Source organism: Aedes aegypti, chromosome 1 (assembly GCF_002204515.2).
Source record: "Aedes aegypti strain LVP_AGWG chromosome 1, AaegL5.0 Primary Assembly, whole genome shotgun sequence".
In the NCBI taxonomy this organism is placed as follows: Eukaryota; Metazoa; Arthropoda; class Insecta; order Diptera; family Culicidae; genus Aedes; species Aedes aegypti.
The window spans coordinates 94,222,377-94,239,372 of NC_035107.1; the positions used below are offsets into that span (position 1 = coordinate 94,222,377).

At 39.6% G+C, this 16,996-nt stretch overlaps 1 protein-coding gene across 1 annotated transcript in view; it reads right to left on the reverse strand.

Annotated features, from left to right (window-relative positions):
- Positions 1-4,815: 4,815 nt before the first annotated feature.
- The window catches only part of LOC5570598, a 434,882-nt gene continuing 422,701 nt past the window's right edge, over positions 4,816-16,996 (reverse strand). Inside the window, exons 12-14 of the mRNA XM_021842919.1 lie at positions 6,339-6,601; positions 6,114-6,269; positions 4,816-5,880 (exon numbers count right to left, since the gene is read on the reverse strand). Coding sequence (XP_021698611.1) covers positions 5,635-5,880; positions 6,114-6,269; positions 6,339-6,601 — 665 coding nt within the window. The 3' untranslated portion in view covers positions 4,816-5,634. The remainder of the gene's footprint in view (positions 5,881-6,113; positions 6,270-6,338; positions 6,602-16,996) is intronic.

Below are 16,996 nucleotides of genomic sequence, written 5' to 3' on the forward strand. Positions count from 1 at the left end.
CAAAGACCATCATTAACGTTCGTAGGACCTTGCGTTTTGTTGGCGTTTATTGCCTGGCAGCAGATCAGTGTCATGACGAGAGGATAATTTATACGTGAAACAATCAAGATTAGTGTCCCCCACATCCCTAGCACTTTTTCTATAGAATAGTTTCTCCGATGCTCATACTATTCTCTTTAGTTTCGGACCCATCTAGTGCAACGTGACCACGTTCGGAAAGTTGGATACCCAATTGCGCATTTCAAAACCTCCAGATTGATGAATCTTCTTTACATCGGCAGCTAGTTTTATCCCTCGATCTTCTGTCTCAGCACTGATAAGCATATCGTCAACATAGTGTTGATGAACGATAGCATGAACGGCTTCAGGAGATTCCAGTACAAATGATCTTGCGTGAGTGTTTTTACGTACTTTTCTGTACTGGGCGAGCAGCAGGCTCCAAACGACATGCAAGACGTATGTACTTGGGGTTCCGGGTCATTTGGCCGAATGCCATTTGGCCGAACGCCATTTGGCCAAAAGGGTCATTTGGACGAACGCCATTTGGCCGAATGCCGTTTGGCCGAAATTGAAAATAAAAGTGAACAACGGTTAGCGTGGATTTATAATGAATTTCAAAGAACTTCTTCTTCTTCTTCTTCTTGGTATTACGTCCTCACTGGGACAGAGCCTGCTTCTCAGCTTAGTATTCTTATGAGCATTTCCACAGTTATGAACTGAGAGCTTTCTTTGCCAAAGCTGCCATTTTCGCATTCGTATATCGTGTGGCAGGTACGATGATACTCTATGCCCAGGGAAGTCAAGGAAATTTCCATTACGGAAAGATCCTGGACCGACCGGGATTTGAACCCAGACACCTTCAGCATGGCTTTGCTTTGTAGCCGCGGACTCTAACCACTCGGCTAAGGAAGGCCCCAAAGAACTTATTCAGCTTATTTAGATTTTGGCGAGGGTTTGGGTATTGTTTCTCTTTTGTTTGGTTTGCTGGAGGTGAAAATCATTTTAAATGTTGGATTGCATGAAATTTATGCTGAAAAACGTTCCTCGTACCAAACAAACGGTAGAAAAATGTAAAACGAGTCATTTGCTATCAGTTGCAGTACTTAGTAGTGTACAAATTGGCAATACAAAAGTTTTGATAATTTGATGCTTAAACACTATAAAAATTCAAAAACGTTTTTGACTACCCTTGTGGGGTAACTTGCAACAGCTATTTTGATCTCAATTGTTTGATATTTCTTGCCGTTTATCATCGCAAACACTTGGGGGGTCTGTAGCCTTGAGGTTACGCTTTCGCTTCATAAGCGGAAGGTCATGGGTTCGATTCCCAGCCCCTCCACAAAAAACCCGTCCTGCCACCAGAAGACGCCTCACGGAGGACCGTGCTTTGGGGAGCACATCCATCCTCCGTCAGTATCAGATGGTGACTGAGACAAACTGACCTTCTTCGCAGGCAGCTAGCCTCACTAATAGCAGAGCTCTCTCCTACCTGCTCGGTGTGAGAGCAAAAGAGTAGGAGTAGGAGTAGGAAAGAGTGACACTAGATGTAAATATAGATAAGTTAAAAATAGATCTGTATCGATAAAGAAGCTTATTATATTATTATTAGATTTAGATTAGTGATGAAAAATCAAACTTGTTTTGGATTATTTGAGTTTTTTCGCCGGAAATTGCATTTTTTCTATAAAATTTAAATGTATTAAGCATCTTGTCTTAATTACGAGCTAAATTGTGAATATACAGTTATCTCTCCCTTACTCGATATTGAAGGGACCGTCGAGTTAGGGAGGTATCGAGTTACAGAACACAAAACCAGTGCAACTGCGATCCAAGGGACCATCGAGTTAGCCATGTAAACCAACTTTCACTATGGTTCTCTAACTGGATATCGAGATACGGAATATCGAGTAAGGGAGAGTTAACTGTAGTTTTTAACATATTTTTGATTCAAAATTATTTAAAAATTGTGGCAAAGTCGTTTACAAAGGTTTCACAAATGAGACAATCCAGTTTCGGCTTTGGACATAGTATTAAAGTGGCAAACATTTGAAAACACTGGCATTTGTCATGTTTTTGTGCAGGTTTTGCTGAATAACTTGGTGAAGACATTTTTTTTGTGAAAGTGAAGGGTTTGAGAACAATTGAATTAGCTTCAAAAGCATGTAAAAAGATTTGGAATCGGTTGAGTAATCATGAAGTTATGGTCAAACAAAGATGAAATTTTTAGTAAAATGAGGAAAATTTGGAATAAATTACTTTTAACTGGAACTTGTTTTGATTTTAGACAAATTTGGTGTTCTACAAAGTTTTCATAAATTTAATTTTGAAGGTACTGATGCTATAAGTTTTAAATCGGTTGAAAAATAACAATGTTATGTTTGCTTCACTGAAGGTCATTCTTTATAACATGAAAATTCACTTTCAAGACGGTTGCGCCAGCTCTAAATGTTAATATTTTTGGCTCAGATGTTGGGGTTTCTCTTTTATTGTGATTTTAATTCAGTAGAGCACATGAAATTTTGGTTTGGAGAACTTTTGAAAAATTAGCCGCACCCTATTGCACATGATGATAGATGACGATGTTTTTTCGCCCACAATTGACTGTTTCTACTCTACCTGGTATCAGACACTTACCAGACACATCCGGCCTCTGGCAACGTTCTTCTCATCCGTCACCTTCCGGCGCTTCTCATCAAACCATTCGTTGATTTGAGAGTACCTATCACCTCTCGCGTTCCTGTGCTCACCGCTCTGAGGACGATCTTCTGCAAATTGCTGATACGCTTATCGTCTACGGTGGTTCCTTTTATTCGATTGTCAAGCTTCTAGTGACATTCGGCTGCTATATCTTCCATACCTTGATATGCGCTGGATATTGAATCGCTACGCTCGCTGTTCTCATGTGTTCGCCACGGTAGAAAATCGAGCTAGAATCTTACTGAAAACGGGCCTCCGAAGGTCCTCACATCGATGACATCCGAGAAATGCAGGTCATTCACCGAAACTTGGTCTATTTGGTTACATGCACATAGGGGGAGATCCCCCAGTGCCGGACAGCACCCAATACCGGACAAAGTCGAAACATTGAGAAATCATGGTCCAATCAAGATGGTGTATTAGTAGAAAAGAAAGCTATTATGTAGACTAATGTTTGCGTAGAATAACACATCCTTGAAATATGCATGCCATTTAAAAAAAGTAGAGAAGTTTGAAAATCTTTAAAAAATTGACGTATGCTCTTAATTTTGAGCCTATTTAGTAATTATTTTGAATATGAAAAAATACTTTGGATCCCGCAAGCATGATCGAACATAATCCTTATTTGATAGTATGAATGTATTTTGTACCATAATTGAACTAAATATTGACAAATTACAATTTTGGTTAAGCACCTCCTGTCCCTCAGTTTCGGACAGCTTGATTTGTTATATGATATCATTGTAATTATTGCACCAGTGTCTCAAAATACTTTCATTTTTCATGGGTTTCGTCGATCATGGTATCAAACATGCAATAAAATTAACAAGAATGAACATCCAGAACAACATCGTAAAATGTGCTACTTTTCATCATATATGAAAGAGGTTTTTGATAGGCATCTTGCAAACTAAGAAAAACTCAAATTATTCTTGTAAATGTTGCAAATGCATTGAATTGGTAATTATAAACTATTCCTATAGTGTACACATTCAATGATGTTCAAATTAACAGAATTTTAGGCATTTCCAGATCGTGTCCGGTATTGGGTGCCACCTTTCAAGATCGATCAATTTGGTACTAAAATATATCATCAAAATGCAATGTCAAAATTCATATTTATATTTTCAAATTTATTTTTGTACACTTTAAAAATGATAATATTTATCATAAATGGGTAACACGAGCCCATAAAATCAGTATTTTTCGAATTATGAATTTAGTGGCTTAAGTGTTCGGTACTGGGGGATCTCCCCCTACTTACGTTCGATTCCCAATTTCAGTAAAAGAAGGTTTCAGTATTCACCGTTTTTCTGGTGAATCTTCTTCTTCTTGGCGTTACGTCTTTACTGAGGCAGAGCTTGCTTCTCTTTATGGAAGGTTTTAAGTTAATATTTTTAAGAGAAGGTTTTTGGGGAATTCTTGCCTTATTTATCTTTTAGATGTGAACTTATTTTATGTAAATCTGAATTGATAACGATACGATTTACAATTTCGTTGATATTCTAATGGTTCTGAAGGTTTCTGGTTTCGATCGTTGTAACATATTTGATTTTTTCCTAGCTTTAAACAGCTACTGTAGATAATTCATATGTATATTGTTCATCATTGCACCCACCAACCGTTACAAAAACACCCACAACCTATACAACAGCATTCGCCATGCTCATATATATGCTAATTATATTGCAAATCCCTACATATAGCGAGAAACCACATTATCGTGTCTGATGGGACCGCTGCGCTGCTGGCTTCAACAAAAACACCACTAGGTATTGTGAACTTTCAACAACGATCCCATGCTTTTACAACATTTGCATTCTTTGAGGTTCACGGATTACAGAAGATACCTACCGTTCACATGTACATATATGCATTTCGCCACCGTTCGTCGACTTTTCATCTTCATTGGAGAAAATTGGTTGATGAAGGCAACGCCTCCTGCAGGCAAAGAATGAGCAGCAAAGTTTGCATCAAATAAGAGTTTCTCGTTTGTTCAGTTTTCACATCTCACAGTAGAAGGCGGCTCAATTGCACACGTTTTCTACATGTGACAGCCAATTAGGAAACTTATGGGGAAGGATGTAATATCGTCACACGGTACATTTCCGCAGTTGGTCTTTTGTATAAATATTTGATATTTTATTAGACTCTTTGCTGGCGCTTTGCAGACAGGGCGTTGAATTTTCAATTCAAACACTATTCCTGTCCGGTAGCTTTTGGAAAATGAAACACTAACGCCTATTCACTATGTCGGCTATTAAAATGTTTTCATCTCTCGTGTTCAAAACTCAATCCGTATCTTTAGTAACAATTTTATAGCTAACTTTTTTTGGTATGGTCTGGTAAAATTGATCTAAGTTTATTATCCGAGAATTCTTAGCTTCGTTATTTATATATCTCAATCGACAAATGCAATCTTATTTTTTATATGTACTGTGTGTTAGTATTAACTATTATTTTCCTTAACAGAAAAATTGGAATTCTAATGATTTTTATCTTATCAGTTGTCGTACAAGCTATTCAAACATTTGACTTAGTTTAGAACAAATCACATTTTTGACGTACCGATTTGTTACATTTGACGTACAGAACATTCAATTTCAAATTTCTTCTAGCTGACTCCAGTCCTTCTATCTGTAGTAAGAAAAATCCTGTTAACCAAGTGATTGCACAGTTTTAGCTCGAAGAGTTGCTATCGTCGCACAGTTCGGTTTTCAGTGGGTCTGACACCCACTTCGGATGGAAATTCCGTTAAACCGTAAAACAGATATTCGTACATTAACTAGTAAGAGTCTTATCCTGAGGCGAAAAGTCAGACGGCACGAACCTGCGAACGGATACATTTAGGTGGTGAAAACGGGCGGGTCTTTTCATACATGAAAATCAAAAGTCAAGACGGCACTTAGTTCTACCTAACGGAAATGTGGTTGAATTCTACTGTTCAGCAGTAGGGATTTCCTGCTCATCTAGGTCTTTGGAAGTATCTGGGGGAGTTATGATGAGATCGTCGGGCGGTGGTGGCAGATCGCACTCCTGTTGCACTTCACCTTCCGACTGTTCAGGAACGGCGGAGTACTGACCTGTTCGACGAATCAACCGGAGGCAAATCGATCCCCGAATGATTCGCAACAGGTTGATGATTTGAGCCGTAGACATCGATTCTACCGATTCCTCGTTGACCTAGGATAGCATCGATTAGTATATAGGTTAATTACGAATACACATAAACCTCTTTTCACGTAACCTTTATTTACGTAAACTCCATTTACTAAAGTTATCCAATCCATCTTTGAATTTAAGACTTCAAATCTACACGCATACCAAGTGACCATCCCGACGGTTATGAATAAACTACTATTACGTACCCCCGACCCATTACGTGAAAAGAGGTTTGATCAGTACATAAAACCTACCATCAAGAGTTGATCACCGACTCGCAGTCTACCGTCCTTGGCGGCTACGCTCTCGCGGTAGATCGCACTGATCACAGTTCGCTTCGTGTCCGGTTCCTGTTGCAAGCTGAACCCTAGCCGACTGCTCCATCCCTTGTTCAGTTCGACAGTGAATATCTATCAATCGAAAGAGAAATGACTTCAATCAAACCTTTTAGAGTGGATCAAAGTTTCACACACTCCAACCTTATTGCCTTCGCTGTCGATTCCACCCCCGTTGAAGTCCAGTTCCCGTTCGGTGGTCGGTGTCGTGGTGCTGGTGCCCAGGGTAGCGGCCAAACTGGACTCCGGGGTGTCACTCGTGATGGTACCGGTGCCCGTTTCGGCCGACAGGGACGGCGAAGTGCCATCGTCTAGGCTCCCTCCAGAGGAGTACACGTGGCTAGAAGGGGTTTCGTCCTCGTCGGATATCAGCACAGCGCCTTTCCATTTCATGAGGCTCTTTTTGCCTGTGTAAGAAAATGAAAAAGAATAATTGATTTTCGATCTAGAACTACTGTTTCTAAGCTTTAGTTTGTACATGTAAACTAGAATTTTTTACTTTAACATAAAAATTGTTCTTAGAAAATTTATGTTATTTGACAGATATGATTACTCATATTACGAGTTACTTCCATTTTTACTGCATGGCATTTTTGTGCTATAGCCAATGAGAACTCCATCAAAAATTGCCTAAATAACTATAAGTTTTCCTTAAAAATTGATAGGAATTGCTTGTCCGTCCCACACTTCCAAGATCCTACGCTACTTGGCCAAGCACCTAGCTCGTTGTGCCGCTCTTCATCTTGGACCAGCCGGATTCGAGGTGAACATCATTTTCGCAGGATTGTTGGCTTTCCAGCTTTGGTGGCTTTCTGGATACTGGGTTCACTGTAGAGTTGCGCAAGTTCGTGGTTTTGCTTCTCCTCCATATGCCGTTCAAACATACTATATCAAAGATCGTCCTCAGCACACTTCGTTTAAAAACTCCTATCGCTTGCAGGTCCTCTTCGAGCATTGTCCACGTCTCATGCTCGTAGAGGACTATCGGTCTTGTCAGCGTTTAGTACATGGTACACTTAGTACGGACGTGAAGTTTACCAGAATGTACGGTCTTGTGGAGTCTATAGTAAGCACGACTTCCAGCAATGCTACGTCTTCGTCGCCAAAGCTGGAAGGGTAAGATAGGCGGGACAAGTAGTGAGAATGCTGGACAACAATCCCGCAAAAATGGTGTTCATCTCAAATCCGGCCGGTGCAAGACGAAGAGGAACGCAACGAGCTAGGTGATTTGACCAAGTGGAGCAGAATCTTGGAAGTGTGGGGCGATTGAGAAACTGGAGGTTAGCAACCATGGGTCGAGTTAGTCGACGTAACATTGTGGCGCAGGACATGTCTAGAAGGACATAGAGCCATCAAAAGTATGTACGTCTTCGTATTTCTCTACTGCAGTTGTTATCCGACGTTACCAATGATCCACGGTGGACGAACTCATCCAACACCTCGCACTCATCTCCGTTGATCATCCCACGTATGTTGCGAACTCTATCACGCTCGGTTCCTGCAATCAGCAGATATTTCATCTTCAACGTATTTACCTTCAATCCAACCCGGTCTGCTTCACGTTTCAGCCTGGTTTACTGCTCAGAAACCTGGAACGTTCATCCAACGACCATGTCGTCAGCGAAACAGAAGAATCAACTGGATATATTGAAAATCGTGATCCCCCTGTTGAAGCCTTACCGTTTCATAACACCTTCTAGCGCAATATTGAATAGGACGCAGGAAAGACCATCGACTTATCAGAGTCCTTTGCGTTTTTTAAACGGGTAAGATAGAGCGCCCAATATGTTCACACAGCATTGAACACTATCCATCGTTGCCTTGATCAGTCTCCCGGGAAAACCGTTACCGTCCATAATTTCCTGTAGCTCTTTGCGGTCGATGATATCATAGGCCGCTTTGAAATCGATGAATGGGTGGTGCGTATAAGCTTGATATTCGCGACATCCTTACCAGCTGTCTTGGCTTTTGAGCTGTTTGATAGTATCATCAATCGCACTTAATGTGAGAGTAGGCATGTCTCCCTCATACGTCGTATCGATGAAGCCATTCCTCCTGCTGCCTTGGCCTTCCTCCTTTGTGCCATTCTGGTGTTCATCGTAGTGTTGCTTTCACCTTTCAATCACCTCACGTTCGTCCGTCAAGACACCAAAATGACACATTTCGGCTCGCGGCACATAGCCTTTGCAGTATGCATTGAGTTTCTTGTAGAACTTACGCCTTTCCTGAGAATGGTACAGCTGCTCCATATTTTAGCAATCCAGCTGCCCAACACAATACGTTCGAACATCCGCTAACACTAGCTCTCCAACTATAGCTGGGAAGGCGACAACTTCCGAAGAATCCTCCCACGGATCTGACAAAGTACGGTTCATAAACCATGTGAGTTGATGATTTGGAAAATTATGGTATTTGCAGGTCGTAGACCATGATAATTCTGAGGTCGTTCATAAACCAGATGGCCATTAAGCGAGAAAAGTCTGGTCAATGGTCATGGATATGGATATGAACAATTTCTATGTAGAGGAAAACTATGCCGACACTTGAGGTAAATGTAACATTCTTTCAGCTGTCAGGACGAAAGCATGTGTTATTATAATTTACTTATTTGAAAAGAAAAAAAACTCGATTGACTGGAACATCATAGAACACTCTTATTCTTATGCCGACACTTACAGTTGCGAACTATCTAAAGTTTGTTGAATAAAGTGAACCTTTCGCAAGTCTACACTTGTAGTGTCGAACAATTCAAAGTTTTTTTTAATTACAAAAATAAAAGTAAAAAGAAAGGGGTGCTTTGAAAAAAAAAATTTGAACATTAATCAAAGTTTATGTCGATACTCACAGTGACGAACCATTCATAGTTTGTTGAAAAATCATATTTACGTCCCACCGTTTAAACGATTAAATGTGCAGTCATACATATTTTATAGAATAGAAATAGTGGCATGAAACGGGCTGACCAATTGATCCTTCATCCTTGATTGAGCAGCCACAATCCATTTTCAGCTTCACTTGTTTGCTCGGCTATATAAAAGCACTCAGAAACAATAGGCACGCGGCCCGAGAGGAAAAAAACTTTCTTGACGCACTGCCCAGGAGCAAGCGTCAAGGTCGAAGGATCAAAAAGAACTCTGTTCGCCGTTCAAGATAGTTGTACCATGGAAAAAATAGGTTTTTATGGAAATGTTCGATGAACTGTTGAAGGGCTCTACTCCAAACATTCAACTATTGCCAAGGATATGTAAAGACACCATTTAAATAAACTGTTTCATACATTCCAGATATGTCCGGTGACTCCCGTTTTAATTTGCTTTGAGGATAAAAATTCATTTTCAGGGAAAAAAATGTTCTTTTTGTGAGCGAGTTGCAAAATTCAAATATAATTGCATACCTTAAGGCGTTAAATGTGGTATTCTGTAATTCACAACATCCAATTCTAAAATTGACCGATTTGTCAACAAGTTGTAAGATTTTTGAGACATGAATCGGAATCAGTGACCCCAAATTTAGTAAATAGCATGTGTCTTTATTTTAGGAAACCAATCGCAGTAATTGATCAACTTCACCCCGAAATCAAAGTTTTAACTTTTTGATTTCGAAAAAATGTTTTTATTATTATGATAACATATCGTAAATATTTCGTTGGTATAATTCGATATATCCAACCAGTACAGGTTTTAAAAATATTTGGATAATAACCCGCATAGAAAATCACAGTTCGACTTACTTTCCAAACCGTACGGTTCTCTTAACTGAAAGGGTTAGTGTACCCCAAACTGTTGCTTTATTGCTGAACACTATGAAAACAGAAGCCTTCAACTATATAGAATCCCCTTTATTACATATGCAAAACAGTCACAGTTTATTGAACTGTCCACATAATGTTGAATGATATAGGGATGAATGTTCGCACAAAATAGTGGCAATATAACATTACAATTTGTCGAATGGTTTTAATTTATTCTTGCGGATCACACCAATACATGCCCATTTCACTATATTTTACATTAAATGAACAGTTTGGCAAATTGTCAAGCGCTCTATGTATTCGTCAACTCACACCGTCGTTGCGTATAATTCAATTTTACGTTTTCAGTTGCATGTGGAAAAAAAAAAAAAAACAAAATGTGAACCTGAAAAATCTCAAGTAAAATTCAAATATTCGTGTTGATTCGAAGACCAACAGCTTCGTGCCGGAATTTGCACTGATATGTAACAAAATGGTAATATAGTCACCATCGCTGAAAGTGGAAAATTGTTGTGGAAATAGCTCAACCAAAGGTGCTGCAAATGCCATCACGAACCTCTCCTCCAGCCACAAAACGGGAGAAAATTCTATACGGAGTTCGATTCTGTTCAATAAGGAAAAGCTAGACCGGACAGGGCTGGACTAGTTGAATTTGTTCGAAACATCAAATAGGTAAGCTCACGTATTCAATTATAAGGGTTTATTCCCATATCTCGTCACGCATTTTGTATGAATATTTTTCGGATTTTGTTTGAACTGTAACAACTTCGGGACACTCATCCACCCCCTTCAGCGTTATGAAATTTGTGAATAGACCCTAAATCAGAATGAGATTTAGGAGATCGCAATGTGTTGAGGTGTGCCGTGGGGACGTTCGGTTTCTTGCTAGGGAAATAATGATATCTGAACAACTGTTGGAAATGGATTAGTCATCTTACCAGCTATACCCAATTGGGAGATCCGGTGAGTTTGTTCCAAAGTATTATCAGAATATTGTTCGCAATAATTAAATTTTGGTAAGTGCCGCGGGAACGATTTGTTTTTTTTTTTGTGATATGCATCGTCGGTTCGGGATCACGGATAATCGAATGGTTCGCGTGTGTGTGGAAATATGTTTTAAATTTGCCACTATTTCCACATTTTCTCCGTTTTTGAGCTATTTTAGTTTAAGCATAAAGAGGCGCTTTTTTTACTGTTTTTTTGTTTATTTTTTTAGAATTGCCGCCATTTCTATTCCATTTGTAGGCTTCGTGGCCGTGCGGTTAGCGGCGTCAGTCGTTTAGGCATAGTGTGCCATGAAGTGTGGGTTCGATTCCCGCTCCAGTCGGTGGAAACTTTTCGTCAAACGAAAAATTCAACGTTGGGCTACTGTGTGTTTCGTGTTGTCCGTTGCCTAATGTTTGTAATCGTTCAGTCTGTGCAGCCTTGAGCTGAAGACGGTGTAAATTGTCTTTTATTTCTTCAAAATAAGTTGGATATGTTTTTTTTTGTTTCTAATGTACAATTTCCGAATAGTTAAAAAAGTACTAGGTTTGAAGATCTTACGCGAAGTGGTTTTCTGTTTTTTTTTCTGTTGTCTTCTATTCTTTTCCTCCGATGACCCTTGAAGGATCGGTTCTGCTTTTAAATCATTAATAAGCAGATACATACACTTGATTCGTCGCAAACATAATCATTCAAAACGGAAAGTTTTATGCGGAATCTAATTACCCATATATCTCAAATACGATAAATATCTTCTCTTTGATCGCCGGAATTCAATAGATTAAATACAAAACGCTTAAACAATAAATGCCATGGGTCTATCGCTAGCTTTCAAAGCGAATCCTGACGAACTTGCATATTAAGTTTCGAGGATACACGTGTAGAAAAAATGATGTGCTTATATACTTGGCCCGTTTTCGATGTCCTTAATGAACATCGGCTTGATGGCCAACATATTTTTAGTGTTTGCAGGATAGTTTAGCGTGTTTAAGTGTTGTGAAGCGGATCAACACGATAGCGTTTTTAATTAACGAAAGCAGGTCAGGATGCCAGATTCATGAATTGTTCGCAAGCGGATCGGGCTGATCGCGTTATAGATTGTCGAGAGCGAATCGGGATGACAGCGTTATGAATTGCTTGTAAGCGGATCAGGATTACCACGCTACGAATTGTCAGAAACGGATTGGGATGACCGCGTTATTGATGCCAGCGGATTGAGATAACCAAGCTATGAATTGACGGAAATGAACCATTGAGATGATTGCGCTATGAATTGATCGAAGCAGATAAGAAATGTCACGCTGACAGTTGGTTTAAAGAGGATTTGGATTGGATTTGGACAGTATTTGAATTAGATTTTGATTGGATTTGGATAAGCTTTGGATTAGGTTTAAAATATATGTGTTTAAATGCTGATATTACTCATGGACATCAGTGGTATGGAATATTTACCCCCGGAGCACTTTTTTTGAGGAGAAGGAAGATGTGTGGTATTCTCATATAGTTTGGCAGCATTGTTGATCACGTCCGCCAGAATAAAAGCATTCTTCAGACCCTGCAGCGATATCTTTTCTATCAACTAAGTTGAAAAGTCAAATCCACGCCCTCACTCAACTGCGACAGATTACTGTAGTGTCTGAAGCAGAGATTGAATCTCTCACTTATCGCTCTCTGTAACAATCATGATTTACAGCACATTATGCAGTTGTCAGCTAGTGCTCGATCGGTTCGGTCGGCTTTTTGCAATCGCTGTGGAACACTGTTGTTGGATAACAATGGCTACCGCACGAAAAAATACCCTCGTCGTCGATTTTAGTGTGCTTCCCGTGCGGCCAAATGCGGGAGAGATATACAAGTTTCTGTGTGACAAGTTGGGGGTTGAGATGGCCTCCGTCAAAAATCTCCAAGTACATAACATCAGAAATTGCGTTCTCATAGAGATGTGCAATTTGGAAGCAGCAGAGTGTGTAGCTGCATCACACCACTTGAAGCATTCCATGTTAGTGGGTCCGAGAAACGTCAACATCCCGGTCTACATGGAAGACATGGCAACGAATGTCCGCCTCCACGATTTGCCACCCGGAATACCTAATGCCGTTGTCGCCGATCATCTCAAACAGTATGGGAAAATAGTGTCTGTAGCTCGCGAATTGTGGAGAAATTTTTTTTCCTGGTATCCCAAACGGTGTTCGTGTAGTAAGGATTGAACTACAAAAACAAATACCGTCATTCATTCGCATTCAAGACCATCTCACGACGGTATCTTACCGCTCGCAAATTCACACATGCAAGCGGTGCGAGCGCAAAGCTCATCCCAAGCAAAAGTGCTCCGATGCAGCAGCAGCGGCAGCAGCAACATCAGCAGCGGAAAACAAAACCCAAGCAACAACAAAACCTCAAAGTGTGACTGACAACCGAACGCAGATAAGGGGGGTCCGTAGCCTTGAGGTTACGCTTTCGCTTCATAAGCGGAAAGTCATGGATTCAATTCCCAGCCCCTCCAAAAAAAATAACCCGTCCAGCCACCAGAAGACACCGCATGGAGGACCGTGCTTAGGGGAGCACATCCATCCTCCGTCGGTATCAGATGGTGACTGAGACAAACTGAGACACTTCGCAGGCAGCTAGCCTCAAACGACTCAGGAACACGGCAAAACGAACCACCGCAAGAGCAATGGACTATGGCTTATGGAAATCGATTGGAGCAGAAGAGAGTGAAAGCAGATGTAAATATAGATTAGTTAAAAATAGAGAACTATATCGGTAAGGAAGATACAGATAAACTGATTCTCCGGCACAGTAGTGGCCACGAGCACGGAGTGCCTTATAAAAAATAAAAAAAAAAAAAAAAAAAAAAAAAAAAAAAAAAAAAAAAAAAAAAAAAAAAAAAAAAAAAAAAAAAAAAAAACGAACGCAGATGGATCCCGCAGTCGAAAACAGCAACAACGAAGTCAGTGGCGACGGCAAATGCAAACAAACGCAAAACCGTCGGCTGCCGCAGTCGAAGCGAACCGTTCGTCAGTTGAGTCCGATGGAAACGAATTCACCACCGCGGAAGAAAGAGGACAAAAACGTAGCATCGACACACGACAAAGATGATGGAATGGAAAGTGGAAGAAATGTTGATACGGATACAGACACCGATTCAGGTCCTGATCCCGATCCAAAAGATACAGCAGGGTGCATCGTCAATTTCAACAAACGCTCAAAACGGCAAGACAAATTTATCGCTAAATATTGTAATTGATGTTTATAAAGCAATGTATGATTAGATGTTGACACGAATGCACTTATAGTGTAAAGTGTCGTTAAAAAAAAAAAATAAAAAAATCACATTATGGGAGTCTTTTTATTGTATAGGGGTTCTTGGGGTAATATGCACCACTTAAGGAAAGTGTGCCGAAATGAACACTAAATAACAAGTAAGTAGTGTTTTAATACACGAATCTTGTCGGTTTGGGTTAACCCTACATGGTGTTGAGCGTAGTTTCATCCTAATTACATTAGATTGTTGGAAAATATAACTTTTTTGAAACACTACTTTTGCGTGAATTAAGATTGATGCGGGGCACGATGCACCTCTTTTTGGGGCAGAACGCACCCCAACATTGAGGCAAGACGCACCTAAACAAAAAGGCATGATGCACCACAACAATAAGGCAAGATGCACCATCGTGCTTAAAACGTAATTTTATTTGTCGTAAAAACACGAGTTTTGGATGATTTTCGTCTACAAGATGATACAGTTGTGCATAAATACGTTAGTAAAGACTTCAAATCGTCCCCTTAATGCTACAACTAGATAACTCGAAAATCGAAATTTTGAGATGTGCAACTTTGTAAATATGACCGTTTTACAAGGTGATGGTTATTCACAGAGAATATGATTGGAAAATAAACTTCAAGTTATGTATATTGAATCACACGCTTATGAGCTGTAGATATTTTTCAGATCTAATTGAGAATAATATTTTGACATGTTGAAGTCAAAAATTTCAAATTTCGAGTTATCTAGTTGTAGCATCAAGGGGACGAAATGACCTAACTTTTATGATTGTAGTTTATTTTGGAATGGATCATTCTGCCCCGACTAATGGAGTGCATACTGCCCGAACCGGACGCTCATAAGAAATTGTGGTGGAAAATGGAAATCGTTGTATTATTTCGCCAAATCATGTCATCAACAACTTACACAGTTTCTAATCATCTGTTTTATGGTGAAAGGTTGTAAAAATCCTCAATTCATCGCTTTCAAAACAACAAGTGAAATGATCGGAAAAGTTACATCAGAATCGTGCTTTTCGAATTTATTGTTCTATCTCCCTGTTAAGTTTTTCAAAATGCATGAAATTCTCAGGGTGTCAACAATTTGCAACGTTTCATCAATCCGCATAGTGTTTTTCTCTCAAAACTCGTTTATTTCAGAGAAATTGACAATGTGCGTTTTGCCCCGGCAATGCATATTACCCCAGGAGCCCCTACTGCTACAACTTTGAAGAGATCGGCGGGATACAAGTGCATGATAAAACCCCTATAAACAAACTTCAAACCTGGAGGACACTATTGCTTTCGAATGTTCGGGGACTATTTATCTTGCCAGTAAAATAAAATGGGGGTAGGCAATGGTAAACAAGCGAGAAAAATGTTATTATCGCTCTCTCTTTAGGACTGTCGTTCACTGCTGCTGTTTATCGAACTTGTTACAAAGGAAAGGCGTGCATGGAAGTGGAAGCATGGAAGCGTAGTGAAACGGGTTCTTGTCTGTCTCTAGTTCTAGCAATTGCTATGAACGAAAGGTTTAGATAGAAGCAAGTGAAATATACAACTACAAATTACGAGGAAAGGATGGACCGGGGATTGAATTCATGACCTTCAGCTTATGAAACAGAAGCGGTAGCCATTAAACCACTAACCTCGTCGCTATCCAGAGAACGTAAGTCTCGTTAATAAAGATAATACTCGCGTATGTTTTCAAAAAGACTTATCTAACATTGAGAGGCTATCTTTGTTTACTTCGTCTTTAATCAATATCTGAGCTACATTAACATTGTCTTTCGATCTATAGTGAAAACCTTCCCAAAAGCACTATTGTAGTCGAAAGAGAGCAATAGAGGAGAGAATATCTCATTGGTAAATAGGTTCTTTTGAAAAGTTATGCTAGAATAATAATCATTTCGGAATTTTGAATCGAGCGTTAAAAAGGTCGATGGATAATGATGAGAGTTTGACGTACACGGATAAATCAGACTACCCACTCTTGCAACAGCAATGTAGTCAAAAACAGAGAGAGACGCACCGCCCCATCGTCGAAGTTCAATGGAATAAACTAAATTAAGTTGTTTTAACCCTCTACGAAGACTTCGAACGTTGACGCTGGGTAGATTTTTTGTTTGCACTGAGTTGTTTTTTCGCTGTTGTCAAAGGAGAACTACTTAATGACAGGTATCTGTCAGTTTACCAAAATTTAGGTTATCCCACGGAAGAGCCGAATAGGGTCCTAAAGGCCTGTCCCAATTTTAATGCCAAACGCTTTAGTTTAGGCCAAAAACACATGTTTACTCAATTTTCCATTGTTTTTCATTTTTTAAGTCCAAAAAACATTTTTTTAGATTTTGTCACACTCCTTGGCTTAAACTCAAATTTTAGGTGTATTTTGCTTTCCGTGTCCCTTCCAAACTGTCAGATAGGAACAACCCCAGTGTTGAAGCTAAACGCCCTGTGGTGTTTTTGTCGATTATGCGATCGTCAAACATGATCAAAAGTGTCAAGGTTCATTTTTCGACCCAATTTTTAAATTCAAATTGAAATATGATGTAGCCGTTGTTTGAGCGGGAAAAAATGCTAAAATAGTTGCAGTAACATGCTCTTTCGTGTCATTAAATAAAAACAAGATTTCATTCAACATTTAGGACCCAATTACATCAAAAGAAATCAAAGTTGGGTTGATTTGTGGCTCCGTGTATGTTTGTCTGTGCTAAAATCATTATTACAGTGGGTTTATAACCTTTTCTTGTCACAAAATGTTTTCAAGGGTCTCCTTTTGGAAATATTATAGAAGTATACAAAA